This window comes from Sardina pilchardus, chromosome 17 (genome assembly GCF_963854185.1).
Source record: "Sardina pilchardus chromosome 17, fSarPil1.1, whole genome shotgun sequence".
Lineage (NCBI taxonomy): Eukaryota > Metazoa > Chordata > Actinopteri > Clupeiformes > Clupeidae > Sardina > Sardina pilchardus.
The window spans coordinates 27,180,337-27,195,382 of NC_085010.1; the positions used below are offsets into that span (position 1 = coordinate 27,180,337).

The window sequence follows — 15,046 nt, forward strand, 5'->3', positions numbered from 1 at the left end:
ACGTTTGTTCTGTCCATTATCTTTGGCAATAAAAAAAGGAACTCTTATCTGGCAGCTCCACATGTAGTAGCTTCGGTGTCGTTTAAGGACAAAGCTCCAAATTCAGGGAGAAGACTGATGGATATGTAGCGATGTTTTTCATGATATGAAAAGGAACCGTGCTTCCAGGAAAAGTGAAGGAAAACCATGAATGCGAAATGGTAGATGTTGCCCCAGCTGAACCTTGTGTGTGTGTGTGTGTGTGTGTGTGTGTGTGTGTGTGCGTGACCTTTCATCCACGCTTCTGTTTGTCTGGCTCTCTTGAGACGGCACGCTGTTTGTCTTGGACTCCTTGTCTTGGCTCGCTGGCACACACAGCCACGGTCACCCCTCCGCTCAGCTCTGCACTCGCCTCTGCCGCTCTCTCTCTCTCTCTCTCTCTCTCTCTCGGGCCTGGCCTAGTTTGCATGGATCATCCCTCTTCATCGTCCACAAGCGCCGGGGCCGCCACAAAGACTAATCACGAAATCACAAACCATTGCCAGGATTTGGAGAGAAGTTTTCAAAACTGGACAGAGACTAAACAACACTCCTGGGGCTTGCCGTTGGGGGATACGGGACTTTCATGTGTGTGTACTGTATGCTCAGGTGTGTGTTTGCACTGAATGTATGTTTTGCATTGTGCCACTATCGGAGAGAAATGAGCAACAAAACTAAACACATGGAATGCCCACTCTTTTTCTTATTTTTTTTTATTATTATTATTATTATTTGCATGTCTGTATGCTCATTGGCTGCTTCTGTCACATTTTGTTTATTTTTCTGGTCTCGACTAGTCTGGTCTGATGGTTTGAAAAAAAAAAGAAAGAAAAGAAAGAAATACGAAAATCTTCGGCCCTGTTGCCAAGCTGAAGTGTCTTTGATTGTTTACACACAGATAACTGCAAAGACCTTGTCTATACTGGGTCCACGCAAGCAGAGAACAGCGTGCTATCTTAAGGGGCAGAGATACAGTACAAACCTGGCACTAAGGTAACCCTGTCCTCGACTCACTAACAGTCTGTTTGGTTTGTGCTAACGCAAAGACAGCAAAGACCAACCTAATCACGTCACATCTTGACTGAAGGCAACGAAACTTCACATTGTCGCTGCTTTTTGTTTTTCAAGCTCATGTCACGCCATGCCACACTGAAGCTTAAAATGTGTCACTCCAACTTTTTTTTCCACCAGCACCTCTTTATGTATCAGCAAGGCCACATTCTGTGTACACATACAGTACAGTACCATAGCTCCAAATGCCCATACCAGAGCCGTATATGCCTCTATACAGCTCTGGTCTACACTATACATGTGCTAGAAACATGTTCATGGACAGATAGGGCAATACTGATATGTAACAATACAACCTAGACATACTTCACAGTCTTGTTCTCCTATTCACTCTAATCCTACATATTCCTACATATACATGCGTAAACACGCAGCACATTAGTATGTGAGACTTGGTATGCTGGATGATGTTAAGATCCAACTCATAAGTTCTTGGTGTCAGTACCAGTGACGCACACTGGTTATGACTCCGGGTTCTGCAAAGCACCTTGAGACAATTTTAATTGTTGTTGGAGCTAAAGTTGGAAATTGTGTCGTATTGAATTGCATATACAGCATACAGAATACATCCTTGGAGTCCCTCGTGAATAGTTGGATGCACGCACACAGGTGTCTCAAAGGGTATGGCCATCTCCTCTAGGAGCAGTGAGGTTGCTAAGCAACTGGTATACTCAAACTCATGCATTCCACCCAGTGTTTTTGTGAGTCTGATTCTGAGAAAGATACACCGGAGTGGTTCATCCAAGCTGGGGACATTTTGTGGCAACATGTTAAGTATGGTTTGTTTACATTAAAAGATGGTGTGTCACTAGACTTATACTGTATATGTCATCAATGTGTAGATACAGTATGTGTCAAATGTAAATCACTGATTACTTGTAGATACATCTGAGCATGAATCTGCGTGTTTTTGTACATTAGAGATAAATAGGCCTACATGCACTATGCTATTTAGAGATATATGCAGTTTGATTTTTTTTATGAATATATATTTTTTATTTTATCATGTTAACTGAAGCAAAAAAAAAAGTTTAAGTGGAATTTACTTATGTGGGTGCCTGTTTATGGATCCTGTTGCTACTTAGGGAAACCCATGGATTCGGACACGTTGCCATGGTGTTGAAACCCAGGACTGTAAATCCTCCGAACACTGTCTGGGGAGTGGACGCCACCGCGTCAACAGGAAGTGGAGCCCTGTTCATGTATCATTTGGATTCCTTGAAAGAACAAAGATTGGCTGGACAGTTTTTATTTATTTTTCATTATTTTCGTGTTTACTCCTACGTCCAATGGCTGTTGTCCACAAGGAGCAAACCTACTGAGGACATCGTAAACACACAGATACTGACAAATACAACAGACGGACACAAAAATAAAGACACTATTTCACCAAAAGGCCGATACCCTGATCCTCTCCACATGCTACAAAACTGTACATACTACAGACAACCTCTAGAGTGCATCTGTACAACCATGTCCAGTGCACTGTATGTCTTTTTACTAGTGGGGCAGCTCCATCTTGTGCAGTGATCAGACTCACATCTTGCCACCCTTACTAGCCCTGGCTTTTTTCCTTGCAATAAGTGTACTAAGATGTGTAGGCTTTGAGGCACTTATAGGGGTTATTCATGAAGGTCACTGGCAGTTGGGCAGTGATGGTAGGGGCCTGCTTCTAGCACGACAGACAGCGCCATGACTCGCTTATAGGACGATCGCTGTTTGATTTCTTAAACCGTGTCTGTGTCGACGGATTACAGTGTTCTCTCCACCGTTATTTCCATGTGATTCATGTCAAAATGACCATCAAATAAAACAAAAAATATGGACAATCTGTGATGGGTTGAATCACATGGTAGTGTTGCTGCTATTTTTATCAGAAAACAAAAACAAAACCTAACAATAAAAAAAACAAACAAACAAAAAAAACAACTCATTGGTACCCTTATGGTTTTGTAGGAGTTACTGAGAGGCTTTTGTTCTGTAGTTTCCCCCCCTCTTAATCTTACCGAGGCACACAAACACACAGATACTGTACATACACACACGCACACACACACACACACACACACACAGAGAGACACAACAACTTCTTTGTGTTGTTTCTATTAAAATAATAATTTAGGATCAGGACATTTAGCTTTAAAACTTCTCAGACTGAGCTTATGTAGAGGAAGACACAGTTTGATTGTCACCTCTTCTTACACACTGTCAAAGCAAAGAGAGTGTCTCTGCTAAAATGATAATTTTATTTCTTTAATGATCAAACTGTTTAAGATGTCCAGACTTTGCGAGCCAACATAGGCAGTGATCCATTTATGAACTAGCTGGGATTACTCACGACTGCCAAATGATGTGCCTCTACCATACAGCTTAATGAATAGCCCCCAGAGTGTTGACAACCATAGATTATTACTAAATCCAGTTTAATAAAAAACAAATATACTAAGCATAGGAAGAAACATTATGTGGTAAGTTGAATAAATATGACATACAGCCATCAGTGCTTGTATTCCTTTTAATAGTTTCAGTGGATTTAATGCTCCTATGTGTGTGTGTGCGTGTGCGTGTGCGTGTGCGTGTGTGTGTGTGTGTGTTTGTGTGTGATTGAACATTGGATAGGATCCAACTAAATTGAAGCTCAGTGCTGAATCCCACTCCATTTCAGGGCAGGATTGCCAGCTTCCAGTAACAGTTGAATCTGGCATCTTCAAGCTTTACTTGAAAACAGCCCATCAAAAAGGATTCTGATCCTATTTGCAATAACGTTCCAAAATGAATTGCACCGATTCACACTGTGATGTCAATGTCATTCAGCTGACACAGTCTCAATACTGGGAGAAGAAGTTCATTTGAAAACATATATATATACAGTGGCTATAGTAAGTATTCATACCCATGCTAAAGTTGACTAAAAAGAGGAATATAAAATCATCTTTTGAGAATTGATTGTAATGCCTTAATTAAAAAAATGAGTAAAAATCAAACCGTTGACCCCTATGTTAAATTCCCATAGGAGCAGGAGGATTTTTAATATGTTTTTATTTTTAAAGGCCAGCTATTTCATGGATCCAGGATATTATGCATCCTGATAAAGTTCCCTTGGCCTTTGGAATTAAAATAGCCACAGATCATCACATACCCTTCACCATAGCTAGAGACTGGCATGGTGCTTTTTCCAGTTAGCCTATTAACCTGTTTGATTTGCATTGAGCTCAATGAGCATCAAACAGGCTAATAGGCTAACTGGAAAAAGCACCATGCCAATCTCCAGCTATGGTGAAGGGTATGTGATGATGTGGGGCTATTTTAATTCCAAAGGCCAAGGGAACTTTATCAGGATGCATAATATCCTGGATCCATGAAATAGCAGGCCTTTAAAAATAAAAACATATTAAAAATCCTCCTGCTCCTATGGGAATTTAACATAGGGGTCAATTACTTATGCTCCCTGTATTTAAGGAAGAACATTTATCTATTTACGATACATTCTTCAATCACAAAGAAAATTAGTGTCCTTAGTGGTTTGATTTTTACTCATTTTTTGAATTAAGGCATTACAATCAATTCTCAAAAGATGATTTTATATTCCTCTTTTTAGTCAACTTTAGCATGGGTATGAATACTTACTATACCCACTGTATATATTGTAGCACAATCCAAGTGCTGGACCCAAAATGTTAGCGTTGGGTACTCCCCCAGTTATTTCAGCCTCAGAGAGATTATGTGTGTCACATCAGAATGGCTTGCATAGTGTTCGTAAGGTGTGTTTGTGTGTGTGTGTGTGTGTGTGTGTGTGTGTGTGTGTGTGTGTGTGTGTGTGTGTGTGTGTGTGTGACAGCATCTGATTGGGTCTATGTTTGTGTGTGTCTATGTGTATTTGTTAAATTTATGAAACTGGAGAGTATAAAATTCTCTGTATTAAATTACCTGCTGCTTATACTCCCAACAGAATACAGGGCACAGTAACAAAAGGTATTTATGGCAAAAAAAAAGAGAAAAAGAAAAATGTAAAGGCATTTATTTTTGGATCCAGATCTGTATATTGTGTGTGTGTGTGTGTCTACTGTTGAGTACATTAGCCTGGTTATGTGTCATATTTATGATAGTCCAGTGATGTGCTTCGCTTTTGTGTGTCCAAAACTTTCAAGACTTTGATCAGATGATCATGTTATGTACATTAAAATGTCAGTCTTCTTGTTTGCATATGTGTGTGTGTGTGTGTGTGTGTGTGTGTGTGTGTATGTGTGTGTGTATGTGTGTGTCTGTTTATGTGTGTGTGAGTGTGTGTGTGAGTGTGTGTGTGTGTGTGTGTGTGTGTGTGTGTGTGTGTGTGTGTGTGTGTGTGTGTGTGTGTGTGTGTGTGTGTGTGTGTGTGTGTGTGTGTGTGTGTGTGTGTGTGTGTGTGTGTGTGTGTGTGTGTGTGTGTGTGTGTGCATGTGTGTTGGGGGGGAGGGTGAAGAAATCTAGCTTTGGTTTTGTGTTGTGAACCCATTTCTTGGCAGTCGGAAGTGCATGCAAAATACTGTAGATAAGGCTAAACATTGTAAGAAACTGTAAGTAAAAAAAACATTCATCCCATGAAGCCAATGTGTATAGAGTGACATGCAATGTGACAGAATCACATAAATATATTTATCTTGTAAAAACTTTGTTTCCCTTTTTTATTTAAACTAGACCATTCTGAATCGAGTACTTTAGTCATGTAAATTTGGGCTCGACGAGATTGTAAAGATTTCAAATAACATCCCCTGTTTTTTTTCTTTGGTCACCAGCATTCTGAATCAGTCCGTCTTCTCTTTGAATTCATCGGAGAGATGTTGATGTATGACACGCGGGTCAGCAGTGAGATGTTTAGTCAGAGAGGAAAACAAAAGCCTGTAATAACAATCATTATTATCGCTTTGCACTTCCTGATCTCCGCCTGCAGTCAGGGCGGGCTCGCGCGGTTCCCACTCCCTGACACCTCCTGACTATCTTTACACCCATCACCATGGAAACAGCAGTCGTGCCAATGACATGTAAACAGCTGGAGTGTGTTTTTTTTTTTGTTACGGGGAAGAAGCTGCAGAGTCACACACATTCACACACATTCTCAGACACACAGACACACAGAGAGAGAGAGAGAGCGAGAGAGAGAGAGACACACACACACACATACACAGAAAAAGAGACATGCACACACACATACACACACACACACACACACACATAAATATACAAAGAGAGAGGGAGAAAGACACTCACACACGCACGCATACACACTTGCATATACAAGTGTGTGCACACACACACACACACACACACACACACACACACACACACACACACACACACACACACACACAGACTGGCTCCTCTCCATTGCTATCCAGGGGAAAGCCATGGGCAGACGGTTTCAAAATACCAAAATCGTGCACATGAATATTGCATGGGAGCCAGCAATTCCCTGGCCGCCGTGCTCAGTGAAGCCTCCACAAGCCTTACTCCCATGCTCGTCTCCACACAAACACAGAAACGGGGGCTGCCTATTAGGGACTGGTGTGAGATTTTTAGAACAGCCACAACACACACACACAGCGCACACACACACACACACACACACACACACACACACACACACATACACACACACACACACACACACCATAAATGCAGGGCAAAACAACTGACAGGGGCGTTCAACCTGAGGGAGAGCCACAGATCCCACAGTTCAGTGAATTTCTCTATCAGTGGGAGTTCTCTTTTCCCTCCATCAAGCAGACTAGCCCTCGTACATATGGGGGAAAAACACCCTGACAGTTGGAGAGAAGTGTTGTTAAATGAGCCTCTCATTGTTCCAGCACAGTTTGAGCTCCACTCTCACCAAGCACCGAGAAAGCCCTCAATTACTCCGGAGTGACACACATGCACACAGGCTCACTCTCTCTCTCATGCGCACACACGCACACACACACACGCATACACACTCACGCACATGCACACACTGCACACAGATACACACACACACACACACACACACACACACACACACACACACACAAGCACACCCTAATGCATATGCACATGCACACACTGCACACATATTACATACACAAACACACTGCACAAATACACACAAACACACTGCAGAGCACACACACACACACACACACACACACACACACACACTGCACGCACACACACACACACACACACACACACACACACACACACACACACACACACACACACACACACACACACACACACACACACACACACACACACACACACAAACAGAGTGTCTGGTGGTGGGCTGCTTTGTAGCGGTAGTCACGATATGAAAACACAGACTAGATCTACATGACTCAACCAGCATCCCTGACGTGTGGTGAATCCCGTATGAGTGTCAGAATGTCAGCGCCGGCGGAGGCAACCCAGTCAATGAGCCTCTGAGTGGATATGGAGGACCCTTGGTGAGTTCCACGAGTTCAACAAAGAATAGTGCTTACATTCAACATCAATTAAGCTAACAGACTCATGATGTTTTAATAAATTGTCTGTTCAATCAGTCAGTCAGTCAGTTGACAATGCCCAGAGCTTCTGTATCATGACTATTTATAGTCACTTATAATGACACAGATCCCTATGATCATATTGAAAACTAGAAAAGCACTCAGAGAGCGCAGACCTCCGCCAAGCGAAAAGATAACCGCCTCCTGGATCACTCCCAAAATGTAAGCGTTTCTTGAGTGATTTTAGACTTTTCCTGAAAATTTCGTAGAAATCCATCAATAACTTTTTGAGTTGTCTTGCGAACAGACAGACAAACAAACAAGCCCAAATCAAAACATAACCTCCTTGGCTGAGGTAGAAATCACACGATGAATCTGACCTGTGTAATCAGACACAGGGGGCAGTCAGATGTTATGGAGGTGCAATGATGCTGTGCTTAGGGACTACTTCACAATGCCACACTGAAACCAGAGGAAGAATATTATCTAATATATATTACTGTAACAACATGGAGCACCATATGCCAATCAGCAAGGGAAGTAAAAAAAATGGTCAGATGCTCAAATATGGGTTTTAAACATGTCTTATAGTGACTGTTTATAATTGTCGGGTTTTCTACAATGTGATCTGTTTTGAAGATATCCTGTGACGTAACATTTCATTTAGTCAAAATCGGTCTTACATTGATTGTGAGTGACTCACATAGTGGAACGTTCAGTGATTTAGACCTACACACAAAACATACAGATATAATATTTTAGGCTACAGATGTACAGGGTGTTTAAGTAAAAAAAAAAAAAAATCATTCATCCTGTTTGATTACTAAAGCGTGTCCCTCCAGGCACAGATTTAAAAAAAAAAAAAGAAAAGGAAAAAAGGAAGACAGCGAGGCTCTAGATCTCAGCCTGTTTGGTGTCCCTCCCACATCCCGGCACTCTGCCCAAGGTTAACTGGATTTTAATGGTGCTTGACCACTCCAGAAACAAATCAGGACAGGATGGGGCGGGACGTGACCAAGCGTGCCGTTGTTCTCCACAACATCTGTTTTACATCGGCAAGGTGTCCCGACACCTTTGAATTAGCCAGCTGGCAGTGGGTCTGAGGGTGGATCACTTCCTGTCTGGCTCTTGCTAGGAAGTCTTTCTATGCACAAAGAGATGCGTGCACGCACGCATGCACACATGCACACACACACACACACTCACACGCACACACACACACACACACACACACACACACACACACACACACACACACACACACACACACACACACACACACACACACACACACGCACACACACACACACACACATGCATTGCACGCACACATACTACACACACACACACACACATGGTCATAAAAACATGCACACACACACACACACTCACACAAATATCGACACATACACACTAAACCACTCTTGGGTGCCGGGATTAACACAGTAAAAAAAAAAATCATGTCAGAGCAGAGCGTATCGGTTGTGGCAGGCAGACGTTTAAATATAGAAACCCTATACCGTAGGGAGCCGAGCCCAACAGAGAGCTTCGGTGCCAAAAAGTGGCTCATAAATCCACAAGAGATCAACAGCTGTAATTGAGTAGATAGCAACTGGTTGGATTTTTTTTTTTTCTCTCTCATTGCATCAGCATCTGACATAGATTTTCGCAAGGCACTATAGTTGCCATGGCCATTGTGTATTTCCCCAGATTTGCCACTAAAAGCACAACAGATAGAGAGGGGGAGAGAAAGGAAGAGAAAGAGAGGGATGGAGTGGAAAAAGTGGAAGAAGAGCTCGAGGTGTCTGCTTGACGACTCATTAAGCATACACCAGGTGAGCCTCCCTCTCTCACATCACCCCAAGACTGCTGGTGATTTTAAGCGTCACCAATTGGCTGTATGAATGCACCTGTCGCACACACATGCTTCCACACGCAGTTTGCCCTGGGCTGAATATCAGCCCTCTCGAGCAGCCGTGTCCTTCCTCGAGCCCCAGAAAAAAAAAGAGTGAACCTGCACCTCTGAGATTACACCTTTAAAACACACACCTGACGTCTCTCCGTGGCCTCTCTACTAGCCACGTTGCCATAGAGATGGTCTGGAAGCGTGACGGGCTGGCAACTTAAGAGGTGAGCGTGTCTGATGCTTCTGCTGCTGACACAGACTCACTTGAAATGACTCTGCTTCAGCAGGTCAGCCACTACGTGTGAGGTGTAATGTGTGTGTGTGTACGTGTGTGTGTGATGATGATGTGTGTCTTGTGTATGAAAGTGGATAAAAGTGATCAAACTGGACGAGACTCGAAGGTAGGTATTCACATGCAATTAATCACAATTCACAAACAACAAGCAATATTACTTACATGACTCTCCAATGGCATAGTTAGCAATGGCAAGTAGGCCTACACACACACCCTTAAACTCAACAGAATAAAATCCCTCCTGTTTTTGTCTTTACTGTGAATTTACTGATTTTCAGCTCAACCTACAGCATCCAAGGTTTTATAAGGTAGTAATTTCCTTTGGAGAATCCTGCAAAGAGATTGCAATGGCATTATGGTAATGCACGTCTTTCAAATGTTGTTGCTTGTTAATTGTTTGAGAGTGATGCACTCTCAGTGTTAGAGAGTGATACAGTAGATGATGTTATGCCAGAGCTTTTCTTCTGTTATTTACCATAAACTCTCTCTCTCTCACACACACACACACACCCCCCCCCACACACACACACACACACATAACATTGTCAGTATATTCTAATTTCAAACTGTTAAAACTATCTGTATGTTCTGCTCCTTTCCTGAGCCTTATTTTAATCATCTCTGTTGATAACATACGGAGATGTTGTTGGCACATCCTCGCTGCAGCAGACTTTTCCCTCTCTGCACAATTAGAAAGCCCAGGTATGCAGCCTAGGCGCTCCCACACAGACCCTGTTGCTATGAGACGGATCACTTTGTTAAACACTGCTTTGTTATGGTGAACAGGAGTTATGTGTGTTTATTCTTGAGGGTCAAGGCATAACATTGACTAATCAGCAAAAGTGTCGGATTTTGTGAAACAGTCACAATCTCAACACTGAGCTTAGTTGTTGTCATCTTCACAGTATGGTTGTGTTCCAATCGCAAGAGTCGCTACGCTGAGTTCCCTATACTTCTACCAGGAAGACTCAGTAGACAGAATAGAATCGGATAACAATTTAATTTGAAAGGAGTTACTAGAATACAAGTATAGAAAGAGTTCGGGATAAACATCAATCTTTGGCGCAGGCCCCAGTCTCGAATCCGTCCAGGGATGAACGGAACCCAGATCCTGCTGGTCGAAGAAGCAGGGGCGAAGAGCCTACCCCCCGATGTCGAGACCGGGACCAACTGGCGGCGGTGGTTGTGAGGGAGAAGGTGCAGATAGCATGCTGCGGCTGACAAGATGAAGACTGCTGGCCATGGTGGCTGGAGGGGTGGTGGAGGGAACGACGAAGACGGCGTACTGAGTAGCAGAGAGAAGTGTTAGAAAGAACAGTTTTAAAACACCCGCTGAATTCCTATAGGCTAGCACTGATTGAATGAATCGTAGATTGGGGGTGTTCCCCGAAAAAGTAAACATGGCTATGATTCGTTACGTGAATGAATGAGTGGAGTAAGAAAGATACACTACGAGTCTCCCTAGTAGAACTTTCGCTGAAGCTATCATTTCCTATCCACTGAGTGTAACATCAGGAACTTCACAGGGAACGCGATCATTAACACAGTTTTACTTAGAATGCTCTGCTAGTCTTGTATTGCTATAGAGTTGTTTGCTTTTGGATGTTCAAAAGCAAGAGAATGCGCGCACATCTAAGTAGTGCAGGTGCTGGAGCAAAAAGACATGAAAAGAAATTATATTGGTCCGCACACTGATAGCAGCTCCCAGGTTTACTGCTATCAGTGTGCGGACCTTTATCATTTCTTTGCTTTTGGATGTTCACCAGACTATTTCTAATGCATTGTCCACACAAAAATATTTTTTAAAAAATGTCCACACAGAGATCTTTAGACAATTCTTAAACATACTACTAATCAAGACATCCAAGGAGGCTTCAGACAAGTCAGCGTAATAAATGTGACATTATGCCACACGAAGCAGCTGGCTTTTCTTCCGTTCCTCACAATGAACCATGAGTGTAAAAAGATGTCACAGCTGAAGGAGACGTTAGACATTTCCAAGCAATAAATAAACAAACAATCCTGTTAAAATTATCCTGAGGAGCACACTAGCCCTGTGAGTGTGCTTCCGGACCAGAAGGATTTAACGGTCTTGGAGACAGTTAAAGTAAGAGTCAATTATGCACAAGCCCACAAACATGCTCTTGGGCCAGACATGTGTTTGCATCTATTCAAATATACATGAATTCTCCCACAGGATGCCTGGCTGGCACTTCATGCATGGGTCGCATGTGAGACGTGTTTACGGTGTTAAAAATAACACAATTCATTTCAAAGCAGCACCCGCTCACAGCACCTCACAGCTTCACGTGTCTTTCATGACATGAAATGCTAAAGAAACAGGCAATTTAGCGGTCACATTCACAATCAGCATACACACAAAGACACACACAGACACATACAGTACAACACATACACATGCCATGCATACACACAATATTTCCTGCCTGGGAACAATTCTTTGCACTCAGTGTCACCCATCAGGTTACACCTACTTTGCCATTCCAAAATGCCTGCTGCTGAGATTATGTAAAACATGTAGAGATGGTATAGTCGTGTGGACATACAGGGAAAAAATCTAAGCTGCTTCTGCGTTAGTTGTTCTTACACTCACCCACTACATCCCATAATAATTTAAAGTAAAATGTTAAACATCAAAATAATCAGTGCGCTTTGATCTCAAAGTTTAAACATGACAGTAGAGGCCATCAGTAGCCTGAGTGGTTCACTCATTAACCTCCATGAAAATCACACATATACGAACGGAGCGGTTAAGCCATCTGAAATTGCTAAATAAAGCTCACAAATTCTAAACATCACTTAAAATCCATTATGCACCACTGAGACATTGAAGAAAAGTATTTGCCATGAAATTAATCACTAAAAAAAGTAGGCAACGGGTATATATCATTTCGGGAATCCATTTTTACTACAGTTAATTACTCAGTGGATTATGGCCAATAACGTCTGCTGATGAAAAATTGCAATGTGCTCAATGGCCATTGGAAGCTGTACAGCACTGAGGAAACACACAGTAATTATAGCAATAGACTCCCCCATCTCCACCCACAAGACTCCTCCAGCTCCCACCACTCCCAGTGCTCCTCCTCCTCCTCCTCCTCCTGGTCCTCCTCCTCAGCCTGAATAATTTATGCGGTGGTTATTTTATCTGTCTGTGTCAATGCCAGGGCCAAGATCACTGCCTCAGAAGATGGTTAGATAGATCTGAAGGAGTAAAACAAGACCCCGGACAACCGGGTCGACTTTGCTTTGTCAGGCAGTAAATCTTTTGTTTTGTCTTTGAAAATGTCAAAAGTTTACTTGCAATTGCTGCGTCATAGAAGTGTGTGTAACACTTTAAATTACTTTAAATGTAATGTGGACACAACTGCATCATAAACATGTCCCATCCTTATGTTAGCCACCATCATAATCTGTATCCAATGTCATGAGTCTTCCTATTGTCAGTAATTGTGATGACAGCTCTTTACTTACATTTCTGGATGACATAACCAGTCTAAGCTCATTTACTGTAATATATCGCTATTTCAAAAGTTGTCATAACAGTGTACGGTAAGCAGAAATGGTAATATAAGACTGTTGACTGACTCATGACAAAGTATGAAATCTGTCATGAGTGGTTTGTATAGATGACCTGTTGATGGTTTATATGATGACCTGATGATGGTTAAAAAGGTGAGATCAAGTAAAGGGGGAGTTGGGAGTTGTGTGAGTTCCTCATATACCAAAAATAAACAACATTGAGCTCCATGCTTGGCCTCCATATTTCCCTCAAAGTTGCTACTGAAATATTCCAAAAGAACTCACATTCAGCATTGATGGCCTGACCAGTGTAACATTATTCTCCCAGCACAATTTGAAAAGAAAGGCATCTAATTAGCTGGTAAGTTGACGTACAGTGTTTGAACAGCAGAGCTTGATCTTTTCTGAATACTACAGAGGTCTCCATCCTCCACAGTCCATGCCACACAGAGATTAGAATAAGACAAAAGCAACACAATCAATAACAACATGTGGCAAATATACCATATAAGAGGCGATTTCCATTACAGCAATCTTCAAGTCACAGGGCTGAAAATTGAGTTCAAAATGTATATGCGTATATGTGTGTGTGTGTGTGTGTGTGTGTGTGTGTGTGTGTGTGTGTGTGTGTGTGTGTGTGTGTGTGTGTGTGTCTGTGTGTGTGTGTGTGTGTGTGTGTGTGTGTGTGTGTAGACAACACTCATTCCAGCAAGGATTAATTGGAGCAAGACTACAGCCCGAGCTGTACCACACAGGAGGGACGAGCCACCACAGGAATACCAACTAAGACCGCTCCATCACTCAGCCTTTGCAATCATGTCAGCGGGAAGCGAGCATAACTAAGTGGGCCTAATGTCTTTTCATGGGATTGTGAATGTGGCTACCTTTGAGTGCTCTCCACCACATCTGTTGCCAACTCAATGCTGCTGGATATAAATGGCCCCTGCCTGTGTTATTTGTTTGATGCAACTTGACTTGCATGAATGCATTAAAAATATGTACCTTATTTCTTCAATTTGATTCAAACTACTTAGCAGCAAGCAAACGACGACATACAAGCAAATGGCAAACATAAACATGTTCTGTATTGAACTGTAGAGATTTAAAAAACCCATATATTTGTGTTATGTTGTCTCTATTTACCTGTATAAAGATTATAAATGAATAGTCTATGAGCTCTCTTTATAGACAAAAAAGCACATGAGGAATTTGAAAGAGATGTTTGCCCCGGCCCTTTGACAGTGGAGCTCGTTTCGGAAGATGCATCAATCACACTTTCCGTCTCTCATCTCCTGGAAAATGAAACATGATCTGAATTCAGCAATAACCTTGCACACTTAGACACCAGCCTGGAGCTTCTCCAAATGGCATGGAGACAGGGAAAGGGAGAGACAGAGAGAGAGAGAGAGAAAAGGAAAAGAGAAGATGAGAGTGAAACAGAGAGAGAGAGAGAGAGAGCGATAGAGTCACACACAATATTACGAGTGCCACTGCTGGCGTATAACAACGGTAATGTGAGACCACTATTTGCACTCAGATTGTTTTTTTAGGAAGAGTAGAACGGCTGCAAGAGTCATCGTGTATAAAAACTACTGTACTGACACCGCGTGTGCGGGAAGTAATCCAATAGGGCAGAATCAAAGGTCAGGCACAGAAGCAGCACATACTTTGCCGTGGCCTAAACCGCTCCCTGCAGCCTATTGATCGGCCGCCAGAAAA

The 15,046-nt window shown here is 42.4% G+C and overlaps 1 protein-coding gene across 2 annotated transcripts in view; it reads left to right on the top strand.

Annotated features, from left to right (window-relative positions):
- The window catches only part of kcnc2 (potassium voltage-gated channel, Shaw-related subfamily, member 2), a 60,342-nt gene extending 56,396 nt beyond the window's left edge, over positions 1–3,946 (top strand). Inside the window, exons 4-5 of one of the 2 annotated variants that reach the window (XM_062517980.1) lie at positions 917–1,011; positions 2,175–3,946. In XM_062517980.1, the coding sequence (XP_062373964.1) occupies positions 917–978 (62 nt within the window). In that variant the 3' untranslated portion in view covers positions 979–1,011; positions 2,175–3,946. The remainder of the gene's footprint in view (positions 1–916; positions 1,012–2,174) is intronic. The other variant, XM_062517981.1, reaches the window with a different exon arrangement.
- Positions 3,947–15,046: the final 11,100 nt, after the last annotated feature.